This window comes from Rhizopus delemar, genomic scaffold, assembly GCF_000149305.1.
Source record: "Rhizopus delemar RA 99-880 supercont3.8 genomic scaffold, whole genome shotgun sequence".
Taxonomy (NCBI): Eukaryota; Fungi; Mucoromycota; class Mucoromycetes; order Mucorales; family Rhizopodaceae; genus Rhizopus; species Rhizopus delemar.
In genome coordinates, this window is record NW_027137834.1 from 1,975,249 (window position 1) to 1,998,383 (window position 23,135).

The 23,135-nt window shown below is 34.4% G+C and overlaps 12 protein-coding genes across 12 annotated transcripts; 6 read left to right on the forward strand and 6 right to left on the reverse strand.

The window, feature by feature from the left end:
- Positions 1-535: 535 nt before the first annotated feature.
- RO3G_10938 (uncharacterized protein) lies at positions 536-937 on the reverse strand (the record flags this gene model as incomplete). The annotated part of the gene is made up of 2 exons (XM_067665522.1): positions 536-772; positions 935-937. The coding sequence occupies 2 exons, from the start codon at positions 935-937 to the stop codon at positions 536-538; spliced, it is 240 nt and encodes a 79-aa protein (XP_067521623.1).
- Positions 938-1,323: 386 nt separating this feature from the next.
- Positions 1,324-1,887, forward strand: RO3G_10939 (uncharacterized protein; the record flags this gene model as incomplete). The annotated part of the gene is made up of 1 exon (XM_067665523.1): positions 1,324-1,887. One exon carries the CDS (start codon positions 1,324-1,326, stop codon positions 1,885-1,887), a length of 564 nt encoding a protein of 187 aa, XP_067521624.1.
- A 2,539-nt stretch (positions 1,888-4,426) lies between these two features.
- On the forward strand, positions 4,427-5,374 carry RO3G_10940 (uncharacterized protein; the record flags this gene model as incomplete). Its single annotated transcript, XM_067665524.1, has 5 exons — positions 4,427-4,540; positions 4,602-4,635; positions 4,709-4,923; positions 4,986-5,051; positions 5,108-5,374. The coding sequence occupies 5 exons, from the start codon at positions 4,427-4,429 to the stop codon at positions 5,372-5,374; spliced, it is 696 nt and encodes a 231-aa protein (XP_067521625.1).
- Positions 5,375-7,903: 2,529 nt separating this feature from the next.
- On the reverse strand, positions 7,904-8,488 carry RO3G_10941 (uncharacterized protein; the record flags this gene model as incomplete). The annotated part of the gene is made up of 3 exons (XM_067665525.1): positions 7,904-8,041; positions 8,245-8,394; positions 8,474-8,488. 3 exons carry the CDS (start codon positions 8,486-8,488, stop codon positions 7,904-7,906), a joined length of 303 nt encoding a protein of 100 aa, XP_067521626.1.
- Positions 8,489-11,061: 2,573 nt separating this feature from the next.
- Positions 11,062-11,988, forward strand: RO3G_10942 (uncharacterized protein; the record flags this gene model as incomplete). The annotated part of the gene is made up of 1 exon (XM_067665526.1): positions 11,062-11,988. The coding sequence occupies one exon, from the start codon at positions 11,062-11,064 to the stop codon at positions 11,986-11,988; it is 927 nt and encodes a 308-aa protein (XP_067521627.1).
- A 344-nt stretch (positions 11,989-12,332) lies between these two features.
- On the forward strand, positions 12,333-13,405 carry RO3G_10943 (uncharacterized protein; the record flags this gene model as incomplete). Its single annotated transcript, XM_067665527.1, has 6 exons — positions 12,333-12,383; positions 12,465-12,536; positions 12,597-12,704; positions 12,761-13,010; positions 13,069-13,305; positions 13,380-13,405. The coding sequence occupies 6 exons, from the start codon at positions 12,333-12,335 to the stop codon at positions 13,403-13,405; spliced, it is 744 nt and encodes a 247-aa protein (XP_067521628.1).
- Positions 13,406-13,717: 312 nt separating this feature from the next.
- On the reverse strand, positions 13,718-14,971 carry RO3G_10944 (3-deoxy-7-phosphoheptulonate synthase; the record flags this gene model as incomplete). The annotated part of the gene is made up of 4 exons (XM_067665528.1): positions 13,718-14,459; positions 14,514-14,643; positions 14,702-14,834; positions 14,885-14,971. The coding sequence occupies 4 exons, from the start codon at positions 14,969-14,971 to the stop codon at positions 13,718-13,720; spliced, it is 1,092 nt and encodes a 363-aa protein (XP_067521629.1).
- A 179-nt stretch (positions 14,972-15,150) lies between these two features.
- RO3G_10945 (uncharacterized protein) lies at positions 15,151-15,850 on the forward strand (the record flags this gene model as incomplete). The annotated part of the gene is made up of 5 exons (XM_067665529.1): positions 15,151-15,217; positions 15,302-15,365; positions 15,428-15,486; positions 15,542-15,726; positions 15,836-15,850. The coding sequence occupies 5 exons, from the start codon at positions 15,151-15,153 to the stop codon at positions 15,848-15,850; spliced, it is 390 nt and encodes a 129-aa protein (XP_067521630.1).
- Positions 15,851-17,595: 1,745 nt separating this feature from the next.
- Positions 17,596-18,609, forward strand: RO3G_10946 (uncharacterized protein; the record flags this gene model as incomplete). Its single annotated transcript, XM_067665530.1, has 3 exons — positions 17,596-17,775; positions 17,856-18,488; positions 18,592-18,609. The coding sequence occupies 3 exons, from the start codon at positions 17,596-17,598 to the stop codon at positions 18,607-18,609; spliced, it is 831 nt and encodes a 276-aa protein (XP_067521631.1).
- A 1,271-nt stretch (positions 18,610-19,880) lies between these two features.
- RO3G_10947 (uncharacterized protein) lies at positions 19,881-20,057 on the reverse strand (the record flags this gene model as incomplete). Its single annotated transcript, XM_067665531.1, has 1 exon — positions 19,881-20,057. One exon carries the CDS (start codon positions 20,055-20,057, stop codon positions 19,881-19,883), a length of 177 nt encoding a protein of 58 aa, XP_067521632.1.
- Positions 20,058-20,491: 434 nt separating this feature from the next.
- On the reverse strand, positions 20,492-21,563 carry RO3G_10948 (uncharacterized protein; the record flags this gene model as incomplete). The annotated part of the gene is made up of 5 exons (XM_067665532.1): positions 20,492-21,019; positions 21,090-21,200; positions 21,261-21,386; positions 21,457-21,489; positions 21,543-21,563. The coding sequence occupies 5 exons, from the start codon at positions 21,561-21,563 to the stop codon at positions 20,492-20,494; spliced, it is 819 nt and encodes a 272-aa protein (XP_067521633.1).
- A 521-nt stretch (positions 21,564-22,084) lies between these two features.
- Positions 22,085-22,424, reverse strand: RO3G_10949 (protein translocase SEC61 complex gamma subunit; the record flags this gene model as incomplete). Its single annotated transcript, XM_067665533.1, has 3 exons — positions 22,085-22,129; positions 22,188-22,258; positions 22,313-22,424. 3 exons carry the CDS (start codon positions 22,422-22,424, stop codon positions 22,085-22,087), a joined length of 228 nt encoding a protein of 75 aa, XP_067521634.1.
- Between the last annotated feature and the right edge of the window lie 711 nt (positions 22,425-23,135).

Consider the following 23,135-nt stretch of genomic DNA (forward strand, 5'->3'; position numbering starts at 1 on the left):
TGTCGGTTGGTACAGATTTGGCAATTGTGTAAGGACGTTAACAAATCAAAACGTAAGACTTGATCAAAGTTGCTGGAAGGATAATATACGAGTCGTAGGCTCAAAATAATTTTGATGAAAATAAATATATGACAACAAAATCTGTTTTCTTTGTTTATAAAAAAAATATCTAATAATAAACCTGTACGTCTTTCTTTCCCAAAAAATTGAGCTTTTGGATCAACAAGCTACTGGCAAGCCTAATCAAACAAAATTAAGTGAATGGGCTATGAAGAAATTCAATTTAGATCAACCACTTGCCCAACAGACTATATCAAACATTGTCAAAAATGCTGAAACATTATATAGTAATAATAATAATGTTGTCAAAAATGGCAAAAGTTTAAAAACAACACGCTATCCTCAACTTGATGATGAAGTAGTAAAGTTTGTTGCAGACATGAGCAATAACAATCTGCCAGTCAATCGAGATTCAATCCTTCGATATATAAGACCTATTTCTTGAGTGAAGTATAGAACCCTTGAAAATGAAATTTCAGTTTCTTCTGGATGGCTCACTTAACTTTTTAGGCGAATTGGAGTAAAATGCAGGCCAATGCATGGTGAAAGTGCCTCGGTAGATATCGCTTCTGAAAACATTCAGAACGAATTGAGGAAGATAGAAGAACTTCTTGGGCCATATGATCATGTAGATATCATGAACTTTGATGAAACAGGCTGATATTACCAGCAACCACCAAGAAGAACCATATGTTCCGAGTCGCTTGGCGGCCTAAAAAAAACTTGTCTGACAGTTGGATTGCTCTGTAACTCGGATGGGGCTTACAAAGGGCAACCAATTGTTATCGGACAACACAAGAGCCCCAAATGTTTTAAAGCAAGAGCTAATTTGTTATCCATGACTGCAATTGGAAAAAAACATGAAATTGAATACCATTTTTCTACTAATGTTTGGATGACAACTTAAAATTTTCACAGCCTACGTGAAAAAGTTAAATGTTGCCTTTGGAAGACAGAATCGAAAAATTGCTCTTCTTTTGGATAATGCATCCGTTCATAAAGTAAGAATTCCGCTCAACAATATTAAATTGATATTTCTCCTAGCAAACACGACTAGCAAGCTACAGACTCTTGATGCAGGTAGCCTATTATTTGTTGATAAAATGCTATATAAGCTATCTTTTTGTTTTGCAGTTTTCTCATTCATATTTTGTATACACAGGAATTATTGCCAACTTTAAGGCACACTTCCGAGCCCAGCAGTACGATCGTGCTTTATGTCTGTATATCAGTAAAGCATTGGATAGTCCGAATGTTTACAAAATGGATCAAGCTCAGGCCATGTTTTCTCTAGCTAATGCATGGCTTAAAGTAAAACCAGAAACAATAAAAAACTGCTGGCAGCATACAAAAATATTGGCATTTAAAGAAAGAACAATTTGTGATTTTGAGCCAGTGGAGTATCCAACAAGTGCTTTGCCATTGGAAGAGGAAATTATTGCCGAGCTAAATGGAATGCTCCCAGGTTTCCTCAGAAACTTTGACAACAAAGTTACTGATGTTAGCCAGTTGAGCCTTGGAACAGATGAAAGCAAGATGATAGTATGTTATACCACAAGCACTATTAATAATGAAGAAACTGCAGAAGGCAACGTAGATGAAACAGAAGAAAATGATAATACAGAGCAAGATGAGCAGCGATTCGATATAGTAGAGTGTAAAAGACGCTTGAGAGAAGCCTATGAAACTATTCTCATGTACGAAGCTTCTTTGAACGATCTTGATCGTAAATTACATCGCCGAATTCGAATGAGATTGGCTAACTCTTGTGCTGAATTAAATAAGTCAAAAGAGCAAACAGATCTTCGATCTTATTTTACAAAGTAAAAAATTTATTGTTAGAGTGCTCCAAAAAACTATCACTTACAAAATTTTTTCTATTTAGAGGTAAAAAATATTTGCGTTGCACCCTTAAATAGAATAGTGGTATAGTGGTATAGTGGTATTTATGCTGGGGACCTATGCCGTTCTTTAGAAATACACCCATAAATAGAAAATACCCTTAAATCAGACACCCTTAAATAGAGTGACTACTGTATTAACAGTCTTGAGAAAATCTCAACCCAAATGGGCAAGCATCCTTACGTACAAGACTTTGCAGGTAAAGCAAAAAAATACCTGAAACTTAAAAGCACACAAGATATATACCAAGAAGAATTTGACAAGAAAAAAGAGAAGGAAGAACGCTTGATCTCAAAAAGAAAACTTAGCCATCAAACACAACTTGTATTTGAAGCAGAAACATTGTTAAAGGGTGTCAAGAGGCTGAAAAACTTGAATGAACAAATTATTGCCGAGCGACAAGAATCTTCCTCTTCCAAAAATGTACAGTGCTCAATCGACAATAATACTTCAGCATCTTCAAAACTGGATAAAAACACAAAAAGTTTAAAAGAAACGCTCTATGCCTGCAGGGAAGAAATCCATGAGAGATACAAACAAGGAAAATCATTAATCGGTGATGAACTCAAGACAATGAAATATGGTCTATCATGTATACTCGATCTTTCAGAAACCAGGGAAAATGTTACTAGATGTTTATTCGAACCTAAAGTTTGGTCAAGAATCGTCAATAATAACAAGAAGTTCATTATGAAGATCCCTAAGCTAGAAAAATCGTTACAGGAAAAATGGGAAGCCATTACCACTTTAATTATGTTAGAAAATCGGATCAGTAATGCTGAGAGATACATTAGTTACGTTCCAAATCAGATATCAGTGCCGAAAATCAACATATACTTGACTTCTTTAGCAATATTTTATGTCTTGTCGACGCTAATCAATTTATTTTGGAACCTTCCAATTACACCAAGGTTTCTGAAAGAGACTTCGCATATCAAATTTGGCTCCCACTGTTGAAGAAGTTATTTCACATCAATAATGATTTGGTTAGAATAAAAGTCAGAGAAACTGTTCTGTCCGGCTCCACTTATTCGAAAGCTGACCTATACCCAAATTATGATATCATTGTAGGCTTTAGAGTTGACATTCGTGTTATCTTCGATTTCAAGCAGGATGAATTTGATATTGCTTGTGGAGAGTCCTGTATATCATTGCCTGGTCAAAATAAACTTGAACATGACAAGTCAAAACTGTTAAGGGAAGGAAAACTTATGCAAACCATCTTACAGAATGTTATTATGGATCCAAAGGAATCCATTTCGTGGATGCTTCAACTGTCTGGCCTAACTTGTTCATTCAGTACTTCCCACAATACCAAGTACAGCGAATATCATGTTAGTATACCCCCAGTTTACAGCAACATTTCCATGCTCTTTCTCTCAACTAGATGGTTTCTTCTCTGTCATTGAAAAGCTCTTTATGTTTAGAAACTCGGTTGAAAAAACAGCTCACAAGTTGAACAATTCTATCCGAACAAGACTTGACAAACACCAAGAACGTAGTTTGCAAAATGTATTGGGTTCTCTATTTATTTTCAAGTTTTGCCATAATATCCGTTATCCAAAACATTTAAATGACGCCTCCTTAACTTTTCATTTCCTGTGTTCTCTTTTACAAATTTACGTTCTAGCTCAACGGATAAAAAATCGACGTTTTGCTTGTTCAACCATTAGCTGAATGCCAAAGATGTAGGTTTGTCGAATTTTTTCGTAAAAGTCCAAACAATTCCTAAAATTTCTTTATCATATACATAGTCTAACTTGTATAGAGGGTCTGGCGAGTGGATAATTTGCATAGAATCATACCAACAAAGATAGACGGCGACTATTACCAATTATGCAAGCTATCAGAAACAGAGCAGCATATGCTCTTTACTTGTATTCAGAAACAAGACTTGTGGAACGCAGCTTTCAAGAAATACTTGTCAAATCCTAAAGATCCCAACTGTAGCTCAATATTTCAGGGTTTATCCACACTTAGATTATCCAAGTATTACATCTTACACTATCATGACAAGTTTACAATCTATGATTTTTTTGCTGCAGTCATTCGATTCATTTGGAAAGCCCACTGGCAACAATTCTTTGAACTGACTCCTGACTTGGAGGAGATTGTCATCAATCAAATCCAGAAGGACCTATTGAAACTATCTACTTACAATTCTTTATGTTAATATCTTTTGTACTTCTGTGACAAGTCACTGTTTCATACGCCTGTATCGCTCTTAATCCTTATACTCTTTGATGAGTTTTAATAAGCATTAAAATTTTCATCCATAAAAAAAAACAATTTGTTTGTCACTAACCGACAAAGATAATCTTGTCTCTCGACATTTATATTTTTTGTAACCGCCAATAACCTCCAACCTGACTGTATGCAAAGTTTAAAGGGACCAAAAAATAAGGGTCGGAGCGCAAAATGAATTGAAAATCCAACACTTTGTCTCTTTTTCTTTTGTTCTCTCATGGAAGAAGAATTAATACAAAAAGTTGCAACTTTAATCAATGAATTAGCTTTACAGCAGCAAAATAATCAGCAATTAGCCTTAGACCTTTCAAAACAGATAACAGAAATAAAGGTACTGTCCCTATACCTCAACAGAGTACTTGAATATAAAGAATAATATAATGCTATATTAGCAAAAAACCTCAACAACTAAACTTCCTTTTGATGGTAAACAGAAATAACATCAAACTGTTTTAAATCTGAACCTTTTTTTTGTTTGTTTGTTTGTTTGTTTGTTTAGATCAATCAGTTTCTATACCAAAGCCACTACTACCCGAGCAAAGAGATGAAGTAATAGAAACCTTAAAAAATAGATTAGAAAAAACACTATCCGAACAACAAGCAGCACAACAACGAAATCAGGAGCTTGAGAAGGAGAAAAAGAATTTACAGAATTTGGTTAAGGAGTACGAGACCAGCCTTGAGACAGTGACGAATAAACTTCGTACATATGCAGTCAGTTTAAAGCTGAATGCACTATTGGCCTTTTTTTTATTAATTATCTTTTATCTGAATAGAATGCTGCTTCGGAAGGGCAAATACAGCTAAGGAGAGAGTACAATGCACTATTAGAAGCTGAAAAGGTACACTGAAGATGTGAGATGTACAAATCCAAAGCTGATAAAATAGAATGTATTAGGGAATAACAACATCTTTATTCATGGAAAACATCGCACTTCAATCACAACTTTCTCAACTGGCCAAGACGTTAAGAGTAGCCCATGATGCAGGATCACTTGACTGTCACTATGAGCAAAAGATTGCGCAATTAGAACAAGAAAAAAGGGATTTGTTAGAGATGTCAGGATTAATGTCAATGAAAGAAAGGCAAATAAATGAAGGATCGTCGCCTGTATTACATGTTGCAAGAACAAAAGGCGTCTTGGAGGAATTTTTTAATGAATAAAGGAGAAGGATTTTTGTCATGTAAAGTCCGATATTTAAAAAATTTATTTGAAAAAAAGGATTCAGCTTTTTTTTTTCTTTTTTCTTTTTTTAACTTTTATAATTTAAATACATTCAGCATGTACTGCATGCGTTACTTTGTTCCACTACTCTTATTACCATTTCCAGATGCACCACCTATTTTTGTAATCTTGTTTCTAATTTCATTCTTTCTTCACCAAAAGCCATGGTAAAAAGATATATTACGCATTTTCTATAAGCTATTCAATTTACATTCCTATCAATAGCATATATTGTACAATATTACTAGTTGCTTTATTTACTTCTACTTGTTATTGGGGGCAGGGAAGATGCTGGATTGATTTACAGCAAACACATTTATTTGATGCTCGTGAAAATTCAAATGCAACGTTTAGTCAAGGTGAAGGTTGGTGGAACTGGAAGATTACCTTACCTATTGGACAATAGACTATGTTTATAATTGTGTATATTAACAACTCTTTTACATAAAAAATACCCCAATTTTGACTTTACAACAATTTAATTTTTATATTAAAAAGCACAAAAAAAATATATATGTTGTTTACACCGAACTTGTGTTGAGTAGCCTTATTGAATCAGATAATCAATAAGCTCATTAAAAGCAGAATGAAAAAAAAAAAAAAAAAAAAAAAAAAAAATACTATGGATGGTGCATGAATGGAAAAAGAGAACTATATAAAACAAAAGGTAGTTAATTGTATAGTGTTTGCATAGCATGAATCAATAAATTAAAAATATTACAATTCTATCTGTTGACAGCAAGTACATATAGTAGCTATGGTAACTATATATATTCCCGACTGGCTCTTGAACAGTCGTATCCAAGATCAGTCAAGATCAGCAAATTATAAAAAATCATAATTATTTAATACAATGTTATTGATGGTCTTGGTGAGTTTAGTACAATCTCAAACGTAAAACTATGGGTGGCCAGCTAATGCCCTGTATTTCACTTTCATTAACCGAGAAAAAAAATTCAGGATCCATGAAGGTTGATATAAAAATCCTTTGAACTCCATCTTATTTCGATGTAGTAATGTCATTAGTACGTTGAAGCATGACAAGTTGTCACTTTTGAAAAATAACGGTGGTGGCGAGTATCATGCTTGATAAGATTATTTGTACTGAGTATTGCTTATTCAAATAGTTTAAATGATGAAAAATAATGTTGATTTCTTTAAAATTACACATTCTACTCACTACTATTTAAAGTAACTATATTCGCATTTGTCATCATCATCTCGGTTAAGTCTTCGATTCTACAACCTGTCGACTGAAGTTTACTAGCCAACTATAATCTTTTGGTGCACTTGCCAGATATTTGGATGGCAATTCTACAAACACCCACAATGACATCAACATTATTTTTATTAACTTGAGATATTTGATGTTCTCTGCTATTTTTTTATGGCTATATCTTAAAAGAATGTATACTTGATCCATTTATCACTTTAGCCTTTTTATCTTTTGTCTGTCTTTGATCACAGTGATCCCCCTTTCTTGCTTTATTGATATAGATGTCAGCTCTATATATTCTCAACCAGCATAGAGCTAAGGGACATTTGCTGGTACAGCATTTGGTAGTATTACTAAAATTATCTTGTATGCTGTGGTGCTTTTTTTTTTTAAAAAAAAAAGAGCAAACATTTGATGCAAAGAGTGTAAAAGCGCGACTTATCCCATCATGTCACATTTTTATACAGGATTCTTACTTGAAGTTGCGTATCAGAAGTTTATTTTATAGTATAAAACATGCAGACTTGTGCAAAAATTGAATACGCAAACAAGATGAAAACACTCTATTACTGCTTTATAAATAAATAAAAAAAAATATTCAAATTAAATAAGAGTTTGGAACTTCTAAAATGAAAAAAAAAAAAAAAACTTATTGACCAAGTAAAAAAATGTAATAACCATTTTGGAAACATTAGGCTCCTGGAAATTCAAAAAACCACATTCCATATAACTCAAGTCGTTTATGCTAATTTTATGTTTGCAAGCTACTTTTGCCTTGATCAAGTAAATAGCAAGCAAGCGCCTGCTGCTATTACTCATAACTTGGTTTATCAACTTTTCTCACTTTTTACTGGACAAGGAAAGATATCCAGTGAAGAAGTCAAGAAATGCTTTAATAAATTTTGCGAATCTATCTGAACAAATCAACTTGGATGACTTCAATGCTCGAGGACATCAAGTAAATGTTTCATCTATGGCAAGGTAAAATCAAGCTTTAGTGAGTAACAGCATATCAAGCACTCTAGAAAAAAAATGATCCTTTACTTTCTTGGTCTCTTCTTTAAATTTGATCATAATCTTTTCTGTGGTGACAGTTTAACTATAGTATAAAGGAAATCCCTCGCTCATCATGCCTATCAAAAGAAGCCAAACTCCTCTACTTTTAAATGGCATTTCTGTTGAAAAGAGCGATGCTAACAAGAATATTGTCAAAGATGCTCTTTACATTGGAAGAAATATAACACTCTTAAATTTAAGGATCTAACTGAAGTGAATATTCATGCAAGTCCGCATCGTTATCCAAGATGATACTTCCTAAAAAGCCACTATTCCTGGTTATATTCATATAATTATGAAGTCTATTGAAGGTGTCTCCGATCTGAATGCTAAGCTACAAAAGCTTAAGGGATGCTGTTCTAGTATCTATCAACTCAAACAAATACTTGGAAGCCTCAAAGAAATTTGAAAAACTTCATGCTGCTGGGTTGGAAAAGATCAAGGTGTTTATCAAGGATACTCAAAAGGAGATTTAAGAGAATATGTTCAAGTCTAGAAAGCACACTGCTTTTAGAGGATCAAGAATGTTTTCTTTACTTCCATTGTATGATTGCAAGTCCAAGTCTGTTCCAATCGATGAACAAACTCTCTGAAAGATTGCCGAGTCATGTACCAGTAATAAGAAAAGTAGCCTAAAAAAGCAACTGATGATGATCTTACAACATGGCACTTAAAATTCTGAATTTTCTAAAATAGGAGTTAAAAAAAAAAGATAATAATATATCAAATAGAAAGCGCAAGTTTTCGTAAGCCATACTATTTTCACATTTGTATTTATCATTTTTAATTGGTGATCACTTTTAGGAACTACATTCAAACAAATGGTTGTTTTGTTGAATTTATTTCCAAGTCCAAGAAAATCTCTCAAGCATTGATAAAGTGTAACATTTCCTAATTCTTAAAGACTTTGCGGAAGAAATTAAGATCAATGGAACTCTTGGTTGCGGTGTTGCTGACATCTTTATTGTAATTAATTCTGGCTCTTTAATACTACCAAAGGATATCTGACTATTATAAAAAGAATAACTGATAAGAGAATTTTGTTGGAGGACAAGTGCTTTGGACCCAAAAAGCGACTCATGAGATTGCCAAACAAACTATTTGGTGATTGTTTCGAGTATAATAACAATAGTTTTATTGATGAACAAAAACAATACTGTGACAATAAGCAAAAATGGATCTTACTTCTTTCAAAAGATAATAAACCAACTATTCCTTATAAGAAAAGAGTATTTGCTTATAGTAATGACTCTTTTTCTAGAACTATGAAAGAAAAATGCCCTGCTCTTACCAGTTGGATTACCGATGCTATTAAGAAAAATGTCAAAGAGTTCACCAGGGAAAACCGAATTTATCTATGCCGCTTAGGAATTTACTAGCCAAACGTGCAATTAATGTAAAACCAAAATCTTGACAACTACTGTTTCAGCCGTATCTAAACGAAGAGTGCCTATTATCCTCAAATGTAACCCTTGTAGTACAGTATGGAGTCGCGATGTAACGGCTGCCAAAAGCATACACTACATTTTTGCATACATGTCACAACATAATAGTAAAAGATCTCCCGAATACATGAATTCTGCTTCTTCTGAGGATTAAACAGGAATTCTGTAGAGGGTTCTATTCCTTACCTAGTGGCTAAGTTGTATATAATATTTCCTATAATCTTTTACTAAAACTCATTTTATGCTTATATTTTCTTGATATCTCCCTTTTAATTTCACTGCTTGTTCTACCTCAAACTATCTCAACGTTCTCTATCAACTGTTTCCGGAACTCCACACTTTCTTTCCAAGTTATTTTTTATTTTTCCCAAAATTTTGAAAACACAGTTGTTAAATATATTGCTTGAAGTGAATATCCTCTGACTTGGAGAAAGTTTTCATCAATCAAATCCAGAAGGACCTATTGAAACTATCTGCTTACAATTCTTTATGCTAACATCTTTAGTACTTTCGTGACAAGTCACTGTTTCATACACTTGTATACTCTTTGATGAGTTGTAATAAGCATTAAATTTTTCAGCCATAAAAAAATCGCTTCAGATGTATACACCTAATTTTCTTTTGTCTAATAGTATGAAAATCAGCTCTGCTTATGTTTTGCAAGCGTGCTTACTATAAAATTCTACCGTGATGGCATTTTCTTTTTTAAATTGGAAAAAGTAGACGAGAAATTTATATTCATGAAGAATTCGAGACAAACTTTATTTTTTAATTAAACTGTGTAGCCTTATATTTTCTCTTAGGCTATCCCCTTGGTTATGACTTTAGCGTTTTTACTATCAAGAAGGAAAGTCAAATTATTTTAAAAAAAAATACATTAATTGCTGGATTTTATTATATACCATAAATCTATACATTACCTCAATTGCACATTCTTTTTAATTGCTTTCATATAATAATCCTTATTCTAAATAAACATGAACTATTTCACCTTGCTTATTTTTACTGTCTAACCGTATACTAGCTTATTTCTCAACATGATAATTATTTGTTACGTGAAATACGACAGAAAGGTAGATAAAAACAGGTTTGTTTGCCAATACAAGTTGGATTTGCTGTCTTCTATCAAATGTAGGACAGTCTAATGGACGTTTGCTTTATATGACAAAACTTTACTACAGCGTTTTAGAGCAAATGTGCTACACAAATATAAAGTCTATTATATAAGGTTAATAAATGCCATGATAGAAAAAAAAAGTTTCCCTAGTACAAAATAACGCCAAATACAATTGCTGCACCTGACATTTGGTTACAACACCAGAGGTCGACACCGCTCCAAGTTTCAGGAGTTTATTAACTTATGATTAAGCAAATGATGGTGTCTCTATTCCTGATTGTTACCTGTCTGTATTTAGTCTCCATCAGACAAATGCTTCAATCCTGTATTTGATAAATAAATAGAGGCTTATAGGATATTTTTTTAGCGGATTATATGGGCTGCATGAAGTTTATTTGTCCTCCAATTCCCACACGCGTGTATGCACTTTTTTCTCCTTTTTCTTTCTTTCTTTTTTTCTTTTTTTATTTTTTTAAAAAAAAACGTCTGATGTTTCTTGACGACATCAATACTGAATTAAGTACAATAAAGGAGGAACAACAAGGATTGATTATTGAAGATGTAGGAAGAAAAAGCTCCCTTTCTTCAATCATATCACCTTCTGTGGACATCCAAGGTCAAGTTGTTGCATCAGATATTCTTGTTGCTCTATTAGATAGACCAGGGGAAATGAACCAACTTGTGTCTCGCAATTATCCATTTTATGAATCCATTCAACGCTATATTAGAGAAACGCAAGGAGAACAAGCATGGCAGCGCTTTCAAGATTTACTTTATAAGCCTCGAGAAAAAATGCCTGACCGCACATGGATTTCCTGTATCAGCCATCATTTAGCTCATAATACACTTCTCTTGACTAAATTCAAAGACATTGTGGGTTATATAGAGGATGTACCTGAGGTGATCTCTCCATCTTTTTACTTTGGTACTTTTAGCAGCAGCACGTCCTCCTCTACTGGCCGTAGAAGAAGTCGCAGGTTGTCAAGCAGAAGTTTTGAGTTTGACCTGACAGAGGATGAAAGTATCATTGAGGAAGAACCATCTTTGTTCACAGAGGGCATGTTTACTAATGAGGATCAATTTTACCAGCAATCTGCCGGATACCCTCGAAGACGGCGTTCTTCTTGCCATACTCTCCAATCTGAACCTCATCCAACTTTTGTAGAATCAAAAATTGATGAAGTGGACGAAGTAGAAATCGATACTGGTAATGACAGTGATTACTTGAGGGAACTACTGAGAAACACTGATGACGATGATGATGAGGAAGTCAACGATCAAGATGCACACAGCTTTCGTACGGCTTTCAAAGAAGGAAATAAAAATATACAAGGTTTAGCAAAACTACGTGACTATCCTGATATCCAAGCATCTTTATCTAAGGCTCATCCTGGCTTTTTTCGCAAAGTTAAACAACTGCTTTCGCTCGCACCTTCTTCCCGTAGATTTTCTGCGACCATGCGCAGAAACTCGATATTAGAAGGAGAAATACCTCCGAGTCTGGTGATGGAAATGGATGAACCTAGATTACAGACTTGTACAGATAGTGAAGATGGAGAGGAAAAAGAAGATATAATCCACCTTATTTGCATTACGAGAAGACAACAGCCAGATGATGTTGTTTGGCTCGATAATATAATGGAAGCTTTATATGACTGGCCGGAGTTAATTGATGGCTTAAATGATATTATAAATGAATCCCTGAATGAAAAACATTGAAATCATCAATGTTTTATATATGCCCTTTTGTTTTAAAATCTCTTTCCCATAATTTTCGAACTAACATGCTGTTAGCAAAAATGAATCACTCATAATAAAAAAATAGATATTTGGTATCAGTATGTGAATAAGAGGTATACATCTATAGTAGGCCTACAAAGCCTGAGGTCTAAAAAATACGTTTGCTCTTATTTAATAACCATAGTAACAAAAATAGTGCATGAACCTGAACAAAAAGAAACTTCGTTAATACGTGACTACTAAAATAAAAAGTCCCGATTTTCAGAAAAAAAAAAAAAAAAAAAAAAAAAAGGCTCTTTTTTTAACAACTTGTAAATATTAATATGACAAATTCCAAACTTCCTGAGAATGTTGAGCTTTTGCGTACCCGCGTTGTAATAGAAAAAGACAGGGTTTATAGTGTATGATATATGGCTTAATATATTTAATATTTTACTAAACATAAAAAACTATAGGCTAGTGGAAGTGATTATCCTCACCAATATCCTGCAATCGACAATAGTTTTAATCTCGAAGAATTCAAAAAAGTATGTAGCAAACGTGCGCAATCTAAATCAATATTATTTTTCTCATGTTTTGTATTCTAGAACTTCAAAGTCAAGATTCAACGATTATCTAAGCACAGTGTCGAGTTCGACTTGATTGGTATTGATGCATCTATTGCTAACGCTTTTCGACGTATTATGATTGCAGAGGTAGTGTGCTGATTTACAAAAACTCAATCGTATATACTAACATTATACAAATAAAGGTTCCAACTATGGCTATTGAAAAAGTATATGTGATGAATAACACCTCTATTATCCAAGACGAAGTGGTTGCACACCGTTTAGGCTTGATCCCTATTTTAGCAGATCCCAAAGAATTTGATTATATGACTGAAGATGGTGGGCCCACTGATTTGAATACATTGGTATTTAGATTAAAAAAGAAGTGTGAATTCAATCCTGAAGCCTCACCCGATGAAACTGATCCTCATAAGAAATACATCAACAGCTATGGTAACTTTAGGAGCGCGAAATACATTTGAATCATTGTGAAACTAATCTATGCTCACAGTTTATTCCAAGGATTTAATTTGGGAACCCAAAGGTAACCAAGAAGAAAAATTTGCCAACAACCCACCTCGACCTGTTCATGATGATATTGTGATTGCCAAGTTAAGACCTGGTCAAGAAATGGAGATGGAATTGCATTGTCAAAAAGGTGTTGGAAGGGAGCACGCAAAATGGTCACCTGTTGCCACAGCTTCTTACCGTCTTTTGCCAGAAATTACCATTTTAGAACCTATTACTGGTGAGGATGCTGAAGAATTCAAAAATTGCTTCGTTGAAGGTGTTGTAGAGGTTGTGAATGAAAATGGTGTGAAGACAGCCAAGGTGGTCAACCCCCGTAAAGATACGGTCAGCAGAGAAGTTTTGAGACACGACAAATTTGTAGATAAAGTTCGATTAACTCGTGTTCGTGATCACTTCATTTGTAAGTCAAAAAAAAAAAAAAAAAAAAAGAGGAGTCAACAGCTAATGAATATCTTATAGTCAAAGTTGAAACTTCGGGTGTCATTCCTGCTGAACAAATTTTCCTTTCTGCACTTGATGTGTTTATGGAAAAAATTAAAGATATTCAGCCTCTTGTAGATCGAGTCATTTCAAACGAAATTGCTTAAAGATTTTTTTTGTTATAAAACGTTATAGAAACCTATTTTTTTTTATTCGGCTTGTTCGTTTGTCTTTTTGCTACGTCTTCTTTCTTGAACAGCTTGAGCCAAGTTCATTAGAACTGCTTCTGTATTCTTCCAGTTGATGCAGCCATCGGTAATTGATACACCATATTTGAGAGCGCATGGCCCTTCTTCAGGCACGCTCTGCTTACCTTCATCTAGGTGAGACTCGAGCATGACACCAACGAGAGCATCTTCACCTTGAGATATTTGTTCAGCAATACACTGTGCTACCTTGGGTTGGTTTCTATGATCCTTGTTTGAATTTCCGTGAGAACAATCGATCATGATGGAGGCAGGCAAACCAGCCTTTTGGAGCATTTCTTTTGCTTCCTTGACATAAGCTGCTTCAAAGTTGGGCCCTTTATTACCTCCTCGCAAAATGACATGGCAGTCAGGATTCCCTATTGTGTGTGTGATGCAGATAGTACCCAAGCTGTTGATACCCAAAAAATGATGAGAGGCGGCAGCAGCGCCAATGCCATCAATAGCAATTTTAAGGTTGCCATCTGTACCATTTTTAAAACCAACAGGAAAAGAAACGCCACTAGCTAACTCTCGATGAAGTTGAGACTCTGTCGTTCGAGCACCAATAGCACCCCAAGAAATAAGGTCAGCCATATACTGAGGCGAAATAGTATCCAACAATTCAACAGAAACAGGTACTCCCATGTTTGTGAGGTCACTGAGTAAACCTCGGCCAATTCTGAGTCCCTTGTTGATTTGGAAACTAGAATAAAAGAAAGGTTTTAATTATGAGTTTCAATTACATGTGCTTTGTTACCTTCCATCAATATCAGGATCATTGATTAAACCTTTCCATCCAACTGTAGTTCTAGGCTTTTCAAAGTAAGCACGCATAACAATAACCAGTTCTTTTTCATATTTTTTTTTTGCGGTTAATAATAGCCTGGCTTTAGAAAAATCAGTTCATGAAAAGAAAAGATTTTCTATGAAACGAGAAATACAAACCATATTCATTAGCAGCTACTGTATCATGGATCGAACAAGGGCCAACAATCACAAACAGTCTATCATCCTTTTTTGAAACAATATTTTGAATTTCTTTTCTTGCTTTCATTACTGTTTCTGTGGATTTAGTTGTCTGCAGATCAGGGTTACATTTCAGGGTTCACAAAAAAGTGTTCAACTTACAGATGGGAATTCTTCTTTAACATAATTGGGTGCAAGTAAGGCGTTATAACCTTGAATTCTCAAATCATCTGTTATTGATTTTGTCATTGTTTTTTTTTTAATGATTAAAAACAAGAGAGAAAAAGAAAGTATTGAATATATGCATTTTATGCTGTTACTAGATTATTTTTAGATCTCCAGAAAATAAAAAATAAAAAATATATAAAAAAAAAAACAAAAAAAGCCGACAGATAACATTTTTAGGCATTTTTTTAATTTTTATTTTAATGATACCAACTCCCGATTTATCGCATATAAAAAAGGACGACTTTGAAAGGGTCTATGAGCCTGCAGGTTAGGATTCAGGAGAGGGACAAGTGCACTATTACACAATATTCTGATAAATACACAACACAGAGGATACTTTTCTATTATTAGACGCGCTTGAACAAGAAGAAAAGCTGATCCGTTCACTAAAACCAAGATTCTGTTTAGAGATTGGGTAACTAGTTTAGTTGAAATGACAATATACAATGGAAACTCATTTTTTTTATTTTTTTCAAGATCTGGATCTGGCTGTGTTACTAGTTTACTAGCAAAGATCATAGGAGATGGGAATGCAGGTATATACACATACACAACTTACTGCTAGAGTAATAATTTCTGTATTTTGAATAGTTTTCTTTACAACGGACATTAATCCATTTGCGTGTCAAATAACTCGACAGACAGGAATACAGAATGAAATCAAGCTAATTGAGCCTATTCAAACCTCACTCGTTCAAGGGTTATTACCGCGTTTAAAAAATAGTATTGATATCTTTTGCTTTAATCCACCTTATGTAGTCACCACTCATGAGGAAGTAGGAAGTATGGGCATTGAAGCCTCATGGGCAGGTGGAATTGATGGTAGGGAGGTCATTGATGAGCTACTACCTTTTATAAAGGTAACATATATACATTGTATTACAGATATTTTTTGCTTAATCCCTTTAAGGACTTATTATCACCTGAAGGAGTATTCTATTTACTGTTGATTAATGAAAATAAGCCTAATGACGTAGTGAACATTATGAAAGATACATATAAAATGAACGCAGAAATCATGCTGGAACGTCGCGCTGGTCGAGAAAGGCAATACATTTTAAAAATTCAGCATTAGATTGTTTTCTTAATCGATACTAAAGTGTCGGTGATAATGATAACATTGTAGATTGGTCTAAAGAGAAAGCCGCCAACTAATAAATGTACACTAATATTTCCTTTTGTTTCTTTCTATCATTCTATTCTGAAAAGCACGGAGAAATGCAAATGTTCTTTTGAACATTTAACTGCTGCTGCTACCTTATGTTCTATACCAACCTCAGGCATTATTCCCAATATACCACACAAACTAGTTTATAAAAGCACCAAACGCCTGGCTAATAACAATCACCTCTCAAAAATACTCTGTGGAGACGTGTCTTTACCTTTAGATCTTATATATAGCCTTTCATTTGCCTTTTCATATTACAAGCCAAATAATAGCAGTGCATGCGACTGAGTAGGCTTTCTAGCAAACTAAAAAAAATTACTATTATCATTGTCATTACTTGTAATGTTTTCAAGCAGTATGTAATTTCGTTTGATCTCTAAAATCCTAGGAGCTTTCCATACCCTTCATTTTCTTTCAAGTAATAAGTTTGAAATTCTTTAAATGTGATTTTAAACAAAATAAAGATAATGAAAAACAATGGAAAGATTTACGTCACACTGTAATTATTAAGAAAATACTAGATAATTTATAGCAAAATATGCAAAATATTCTTTCAATAGTACTCATACTAAAAACATAAAAAAATAGATAGTTGTTTTAAGACGAATGAAATATAAGCCTGTTTTTTTAAAAAAGAAAAAATCTGGCTTCGTAATTAAAGCGTCATTTTTACCTTTTCTCTCTTTATTTTTTTAGCTGAAGGAAAGAAAATGAGTCCTGTTGGAGAAAATGAAAGCATGAACCAAACAAAGTTTTGGCACAGGAAGCAGTGTTCAACGCGTCTATTTATAGGTCCTTGGGACTCGAATCCTACACCTTTACAACAAAACCAGCAATCTAGTGTTGAAAATCTGAATGAGAGGACCAGCTCATCGCAGCATAACAGTAGAGTAAGGTACCCACTAAACAACGTTTGTTAAATACAAATCCTTTATTTTTTGACATATTTGCTTCGGTGGTTTTTCATAGTGTATCAGAAAGTCCTCTTGCAGTCAACCGCATGAAACCTCCACCACTCGTTACACCAAATTCTGACGGAACAAGTTTTATTACTGCCAGATCAAAAAATACAAATGCAAGCAGTGTCTTTGCTTCATATCACTTATCACCTTCTCATGACGATGAAAATGCATACGAGGAGGATAACATTGATTACGATTTATTAAATAGAGATCTACTCGGAAAAGACGATAATGACAACCAAGCAAAGAGTTCAATAAAAGACAATCATGATACGGAGTCTATTGCGACCGTTAAACCATCCGATATGAAGCCTACAATTTCATTAACATCCTCGTTACCTCCTGCTCTCACAGCGCTATCCTCGAAAATTGCAGAACCCATCACTATAAATAAGAAAAAAAGGAAAAAATATAGACGTCGCACGAATAAATCTTTGCTTTGGAAAAAGACAGGCTCCCTCTTTATTACCCATGGACTCACAGACCATCAGCCAGAATCATCTATCCCACCAGCAATGGGAGAAACGATCAAGAGAGGACCTGTGGTTTGTATGAGGACAGTGACAGATCGTCTTGGTTCCGAACCCACCAGATATAAAGCCTCCAAAGAATCCAAATATAGTTTGTTGACAGAGGAGTGGAAACAAGTAGAGCTGGTCTTGACGCGTTCCTACATATCCACTTATTCACTTTCGGTAAAAAAAAAAAAAAAAAAAAAAAAAAAAAAAAAAAAAAAAATAGACATATTGTAGATCCATTTTAACTTTTTACAAAGACACTTTTTTGGCCAAAACATCGATTGGAATACCGTATTTATTTTGATGGGTCACGCAAACCAAAAAACCTTGAACTTTTTCTAGTTTCTCCTATAGACTATACCTTTGGCATCCGATTTTCATCCAATACAGGAAAAATACCTACGACGGTCGTCATGACATTTAGAGCAAAATCATTTTCACAGTGTCAAGAATGGTATATGCAATTATACAAATTACTCCCTTCCGATGCAAAAAGCCCGTTTCCTTCCTATTGTGAAGTTTATATCCCCATGCTCGACCTGATTCTCAATCTACCTTTGGAAAAGACAGAGGGATGCTATGATATTACGCTTGCTGATGTCAAGGAGGCCGTGGTAGCCGTGGTAGAGGAAGGTGGACATGAAGGTAAATTATCTGGTCTGGATGATGATGAATTGGGCCTCTGCTGGGCAACCAAGGAAAGGGCAGAGTGGGTTCACTGGACCTATTCTTCTGCTAACCCTAATCAACGTATTGATTGGGCTATTTGTCCCCAAAGTATTGAACAGACACACCGGCTTGAACTTCGAACAATAGAGCATAGCCCCTATGATATCCTGTTGGAAGAAGGTGCCATGCTCCGAGAACCACCCTCTGTCGAAGGGCTTTTGGTATGCACAAGCAATTTCTTTGGCTTAAAGGCCAAGATTTCAAAAAGGGCGCTCTATTTTGCTTCATTTGACCAATACTTGTTTTACATTCCTTCCTTGAAAGCAGCAGAACCTGATGTAGCTTGTAGGTTAGACGAGGAATGGGTACCAGAGAATCTGCGTACAATTTCTCATGTTTGTCTTATTTCACCCTATGCGGAGCATGCCACAAAAGAGGTTGAGCTGCAAGAGATGCAACGCCGAATGAAATTACTGACAGAGGCTAAAGGGTTGATTGATTTGACTGAAGTTTCTTATGTGAGAAGACGCTTTATAGACTTATCAGAGGATGAACAAGTGACCTATGATAGCCAAACGAGTCAAGATCATATGTTGGGAAGATCCGGGACCAGAAACAGCTCCTCTTGTACGCTAGAACTAGTGATGGATAATGGATTAAACATTCAGTTTGAAACTTTTTCTATGTCTACATGTGACGTATGGGTCAACTATCTATCACAGTTGGTTGTATATTGGAAAGCACGGAAAGAGGCAAAAAGAGGAGCACATTTAAACGATCGATTTACAAATTCCTTGATGAATGAAAAAGAAAAAGGGATGGGAGGAGCATGTAGACATGACAAAGAGAAAACATTAGCTGATACACGTATTTGGAGCTACTGTTTATATGAACAGTGTCGCGCTATAGTGGTATGTAGATAAACAAAACGAGCCAAAATCAACTGTTTCATACTTTTACTCTTTAGAAATCTGGCATTTTATATTACAAACCTCACCATCGCGGCACCTATTCCAAAAAGTTTTTTATATTGGCAGTCAATGGCTGGCTATATTCATTTGACGTGTTCAACCGAAACAGTGAAAGCAAATCTGGTAATCACCACCGTAAAGGAGCTATTGATACCGCAGGATGCTATTTCTACTCGGGTGTCGATTGCAGTAAAAAGAAAAAAGGAACAAATATGACGGAGGTAAATGAAAAGGTGGTCAAGGTGTACTCTAGTGGGTTAGCCACAGATGATGCCATTCTGGCTTGTATATTTTCTATTTGGAAACCCAAACTTCGAAAATATTATAGTCCAAGGCAGCATAGACTGCGAGTTTATGGCCAAGATCAACGCTTGAATTCAAATGGACAGACAATTACCTTTCTAGCAGAGAGTAGACAAGAAAAAGAAGAATGGATTCATGCCTTAAATAGTGTTGCTGAGCACATGATGCGCAAGGCGTCCAATGAATAAAAAAAAATGTGTAATAAAAAAGAAACAAAACAAAATGTTAATTAGCGACTCTTTTATGAATCAAAAAGGCACATAAAATAGGGTTGCTGCAAATATTCAAGTTGACTTTATATACATAATAATATTTGTTCTAAACAATGTATTTGTTGGTTTAAACAGCCAAAAGTTCACCCCAGTTGCGAAGGAAGACAATAGCACCAGTGAAGACTGTGACAGAAAGAGCAATATTTATGTTTCCTTGACGCTTTTCAGGAGAGAAGATTTCTGATTTGATTGCTTGTAAGAATGAAGGGCTCTTTTCACCTTGTTGTAATTGACGTCTATCCATTTTTTATGTATAAGCAAAAAAAAAATAAAAAAATAAAAAAAAAGGAAAGCGAGGGAAGGGGTTTGAAAGAATAGTCACATCGGTGTCTAAATATTTATTCTAAAAAAAAAAACTTAAGCAATTTCTTCAATCACCATGTCCTCATCCTCTTCTTCATCCTCCTTAATTTCACTGATTTCTGGGCCTGCTTCATCACGAATTAACATATCTACAACTGAAACACATTTCTCTTTAATTTCTTCATCCGATTCTTGGGCATGAAGTTTTTGAATAACACGATATACTTGTTTTTTTCGTAAATATTCTCGGCCAAACTGTGTAGAGGTTAATAAAATGATCGCCTCTACCAACATAGCACGAAGCAAAGTATCCTTTTCACGAGTCTAAAGCAGTGTGTTATTTTCCCTCTATTTCACTGAATTCATGCCATCTTTTCATACCTTATTATCATCCAATAATTGAATTTCCTCAGGGAACTGCTCAAACTCATCCATGTCATATTCCTCATTACCGCACAAAGGCAAAAGAATGAAAGGCAATGCGTTGATTTGATCTACTTCCAAGAGTTTTGAATGCTCTCTTGTTTCGAAGCAACAGTTCTTTAATACAGTGATCACACCACCGCGACGGATAATACTAGGGTCTTCGGTGAAGATTTGCAACTTTGTAAGAGGTGGCAATTGATCTGCTTCGGAAGATTCAATCATATAGACTCGACCAAGACGAAGACCGGAAATGTTTGAAAAGACGCTTGCCAGAAAATGATATTCAGCTTCAGGGTTGTAGTCCTTTTTGTATCCTTTGTGGAATGCTTCTACCAAATGATCCAACATACGTGTTGACTTGCTCAATCCTTCCATGGGCTCCGTCTTGGCTTGAATCAATTTAACACATGCAGATTCATTTTTAGTCATGTTTGATAAAAGCATACAAGCGAGATCGGCTAATACTGATTTGGCATTCTATTATCATAAAGCGACAAGATTAGAGGAAAAGAGCAGTTTGCTTTTTTTTTAGAAAATTGATGCTTACTGTAATCAATAAACAAATGTACTTTATAAAATCTTGGTCGTCCAATTCATCTTGAACAGCAGGGTCACTGGAAAGGTTGATCAAGCAACGAAGCGCATCGTGTGCAGTAACCTAAGTGACATTTTTTTTTGTTAATTAGCAGTCAAAGACAGTTTTTATTACTAATCTTACAGGATCTTCTCGACAAAGAGCTTTGATGTCCTTACAAATAGTTTGTTTTTGTTCAAGTAGGATATAACGATATTGGTTGCCGTTAGGTGTGTATGGAACAAGGTGGTGAAGAGCAATAGCTCTGATCTATTTTAGTATAAAGTAGTTTAATAAAAAAAATAAATTGACAATTATGTGTACGTATTTTTTTTTTTACCTCTAAAGCTGGTTGGTGTAAAAATGGAATGAGCTAAATAATCAAAGTTATAATTGGTTGATTCTTGTTACTGAATGTAAACTCACTTCTTTAATTTGTTGTTCCATGTCGAAAATAGTTGTCTTTGTTTTTTTTTCGACAACTGGAGTTGTAAATATTTTTTTTTTTTTGGCGGCTTCTCTTCTCCAATCAAATAAGCCATTTTTTTGTTTCCGATTTGCTCTGAAATAAAGTATGATTGTTTTTATCTGCTCACATTTTATAAATCACAATGCTCGTAAACATCATCAAAAGGTTGAATAAAATGGCTAAATAGGTAAATATTAGTTATTTTGCTCAAGGAAATTAATCCCCAATCAATTAGATATTCATCTCATATTTTTCACTTAAAATTGTTCATACGCCAACATTTAAAGCAAAAAACACTTCATTTTTTTTTTTCTTGATTGCCAAAACATACTTTATGGATATATTTTCATTATTTTTCTCCATTTATCACTTTTTCTATCCTTTTTTTTTTATTCTAACAAGACAAAAAGGTATGTCACTTTATCCAATGGGTGAAAGATCAATGTAAAGAAGGAATTTTCGGTATTCATGTATATACAAGAAAAATAGGTCGTCTTTTTTAGGCTCCACCAACAAGAATATTGTTAATAGGGATATGAATAAGCTATTGAACATTCAATTATTAATGGACTTGCTTCATTTCTTCATCACCCTTTCCTTACCTTAACAAAATAACCCAGAGCACCAAGAGCAGCAAAGCCCATAGCGACAGCTTGTGTGATCTTTAAGAATTCTAAATGAAAAGGATTTAAAAAAAAGAAATGTATAAAAAAGCTTATTTCTTTACCTTGTTGATCAGGTTTCTTACAACGATTGATAAATTGAACACCTTCCTTGAAAAATTGTTTAGGACCATCAACAACTTGTTGAGCAGTTTCTTTAAGGTCAGATGAACTCATTATATAAAAGAGATGAGATTAAGTAAAGATAGAAAAAGAAGCAAGAACTTCTTTTGCAATTTAATTGGCGAGCGTGATACTTTAGCCAATCAGGCTTTGTAGTGTAATGTTACACGAAATCCAAAACTTTTAATGATTATGTAAATAAACATGCTGCACTCATCTTTTCGCGTAAAATCATTTAACACAAGAGTAGAGCATGTGTTTACTTTAATAAGTTAGTGCAATAACCAAATGGGGTACCAGTGCAATAGGTATACTTGTTATTAAATAATGAGTATCGAATGAATTGAAATCACTCTAGATGATTATACTTGTTATTCCCACATTAGGATAGCATTGGATAGAAATTTGTGTAAAATTCCATTCTTTTTACTCAGAGGCTTGTAATAATGATGATTATTTGTCTCTCAATAAACAAAAAATAACTACCTCAATTTTACCACACTTTAAAATTGCCTCAAGGAAAAATTGCCGCAGCTCTTTAATTCCTCTGAAATAAGGGCGAGTCCATCGTTGGTGTAATCATACATCTCCGATATGTTATGTTAGAAAGTAGAACCTTTTGTCACTTGTACTGTGATATTTCATGTGATGTAAATGGGATGTGAAATCCATAAAAAATAAAACATGAAACAAGCAAATTCATCGCAAAGACTCTCAAAACCATAAAGAGGATTGCACCGGAGATTATTAAATAGATGGTTTCAT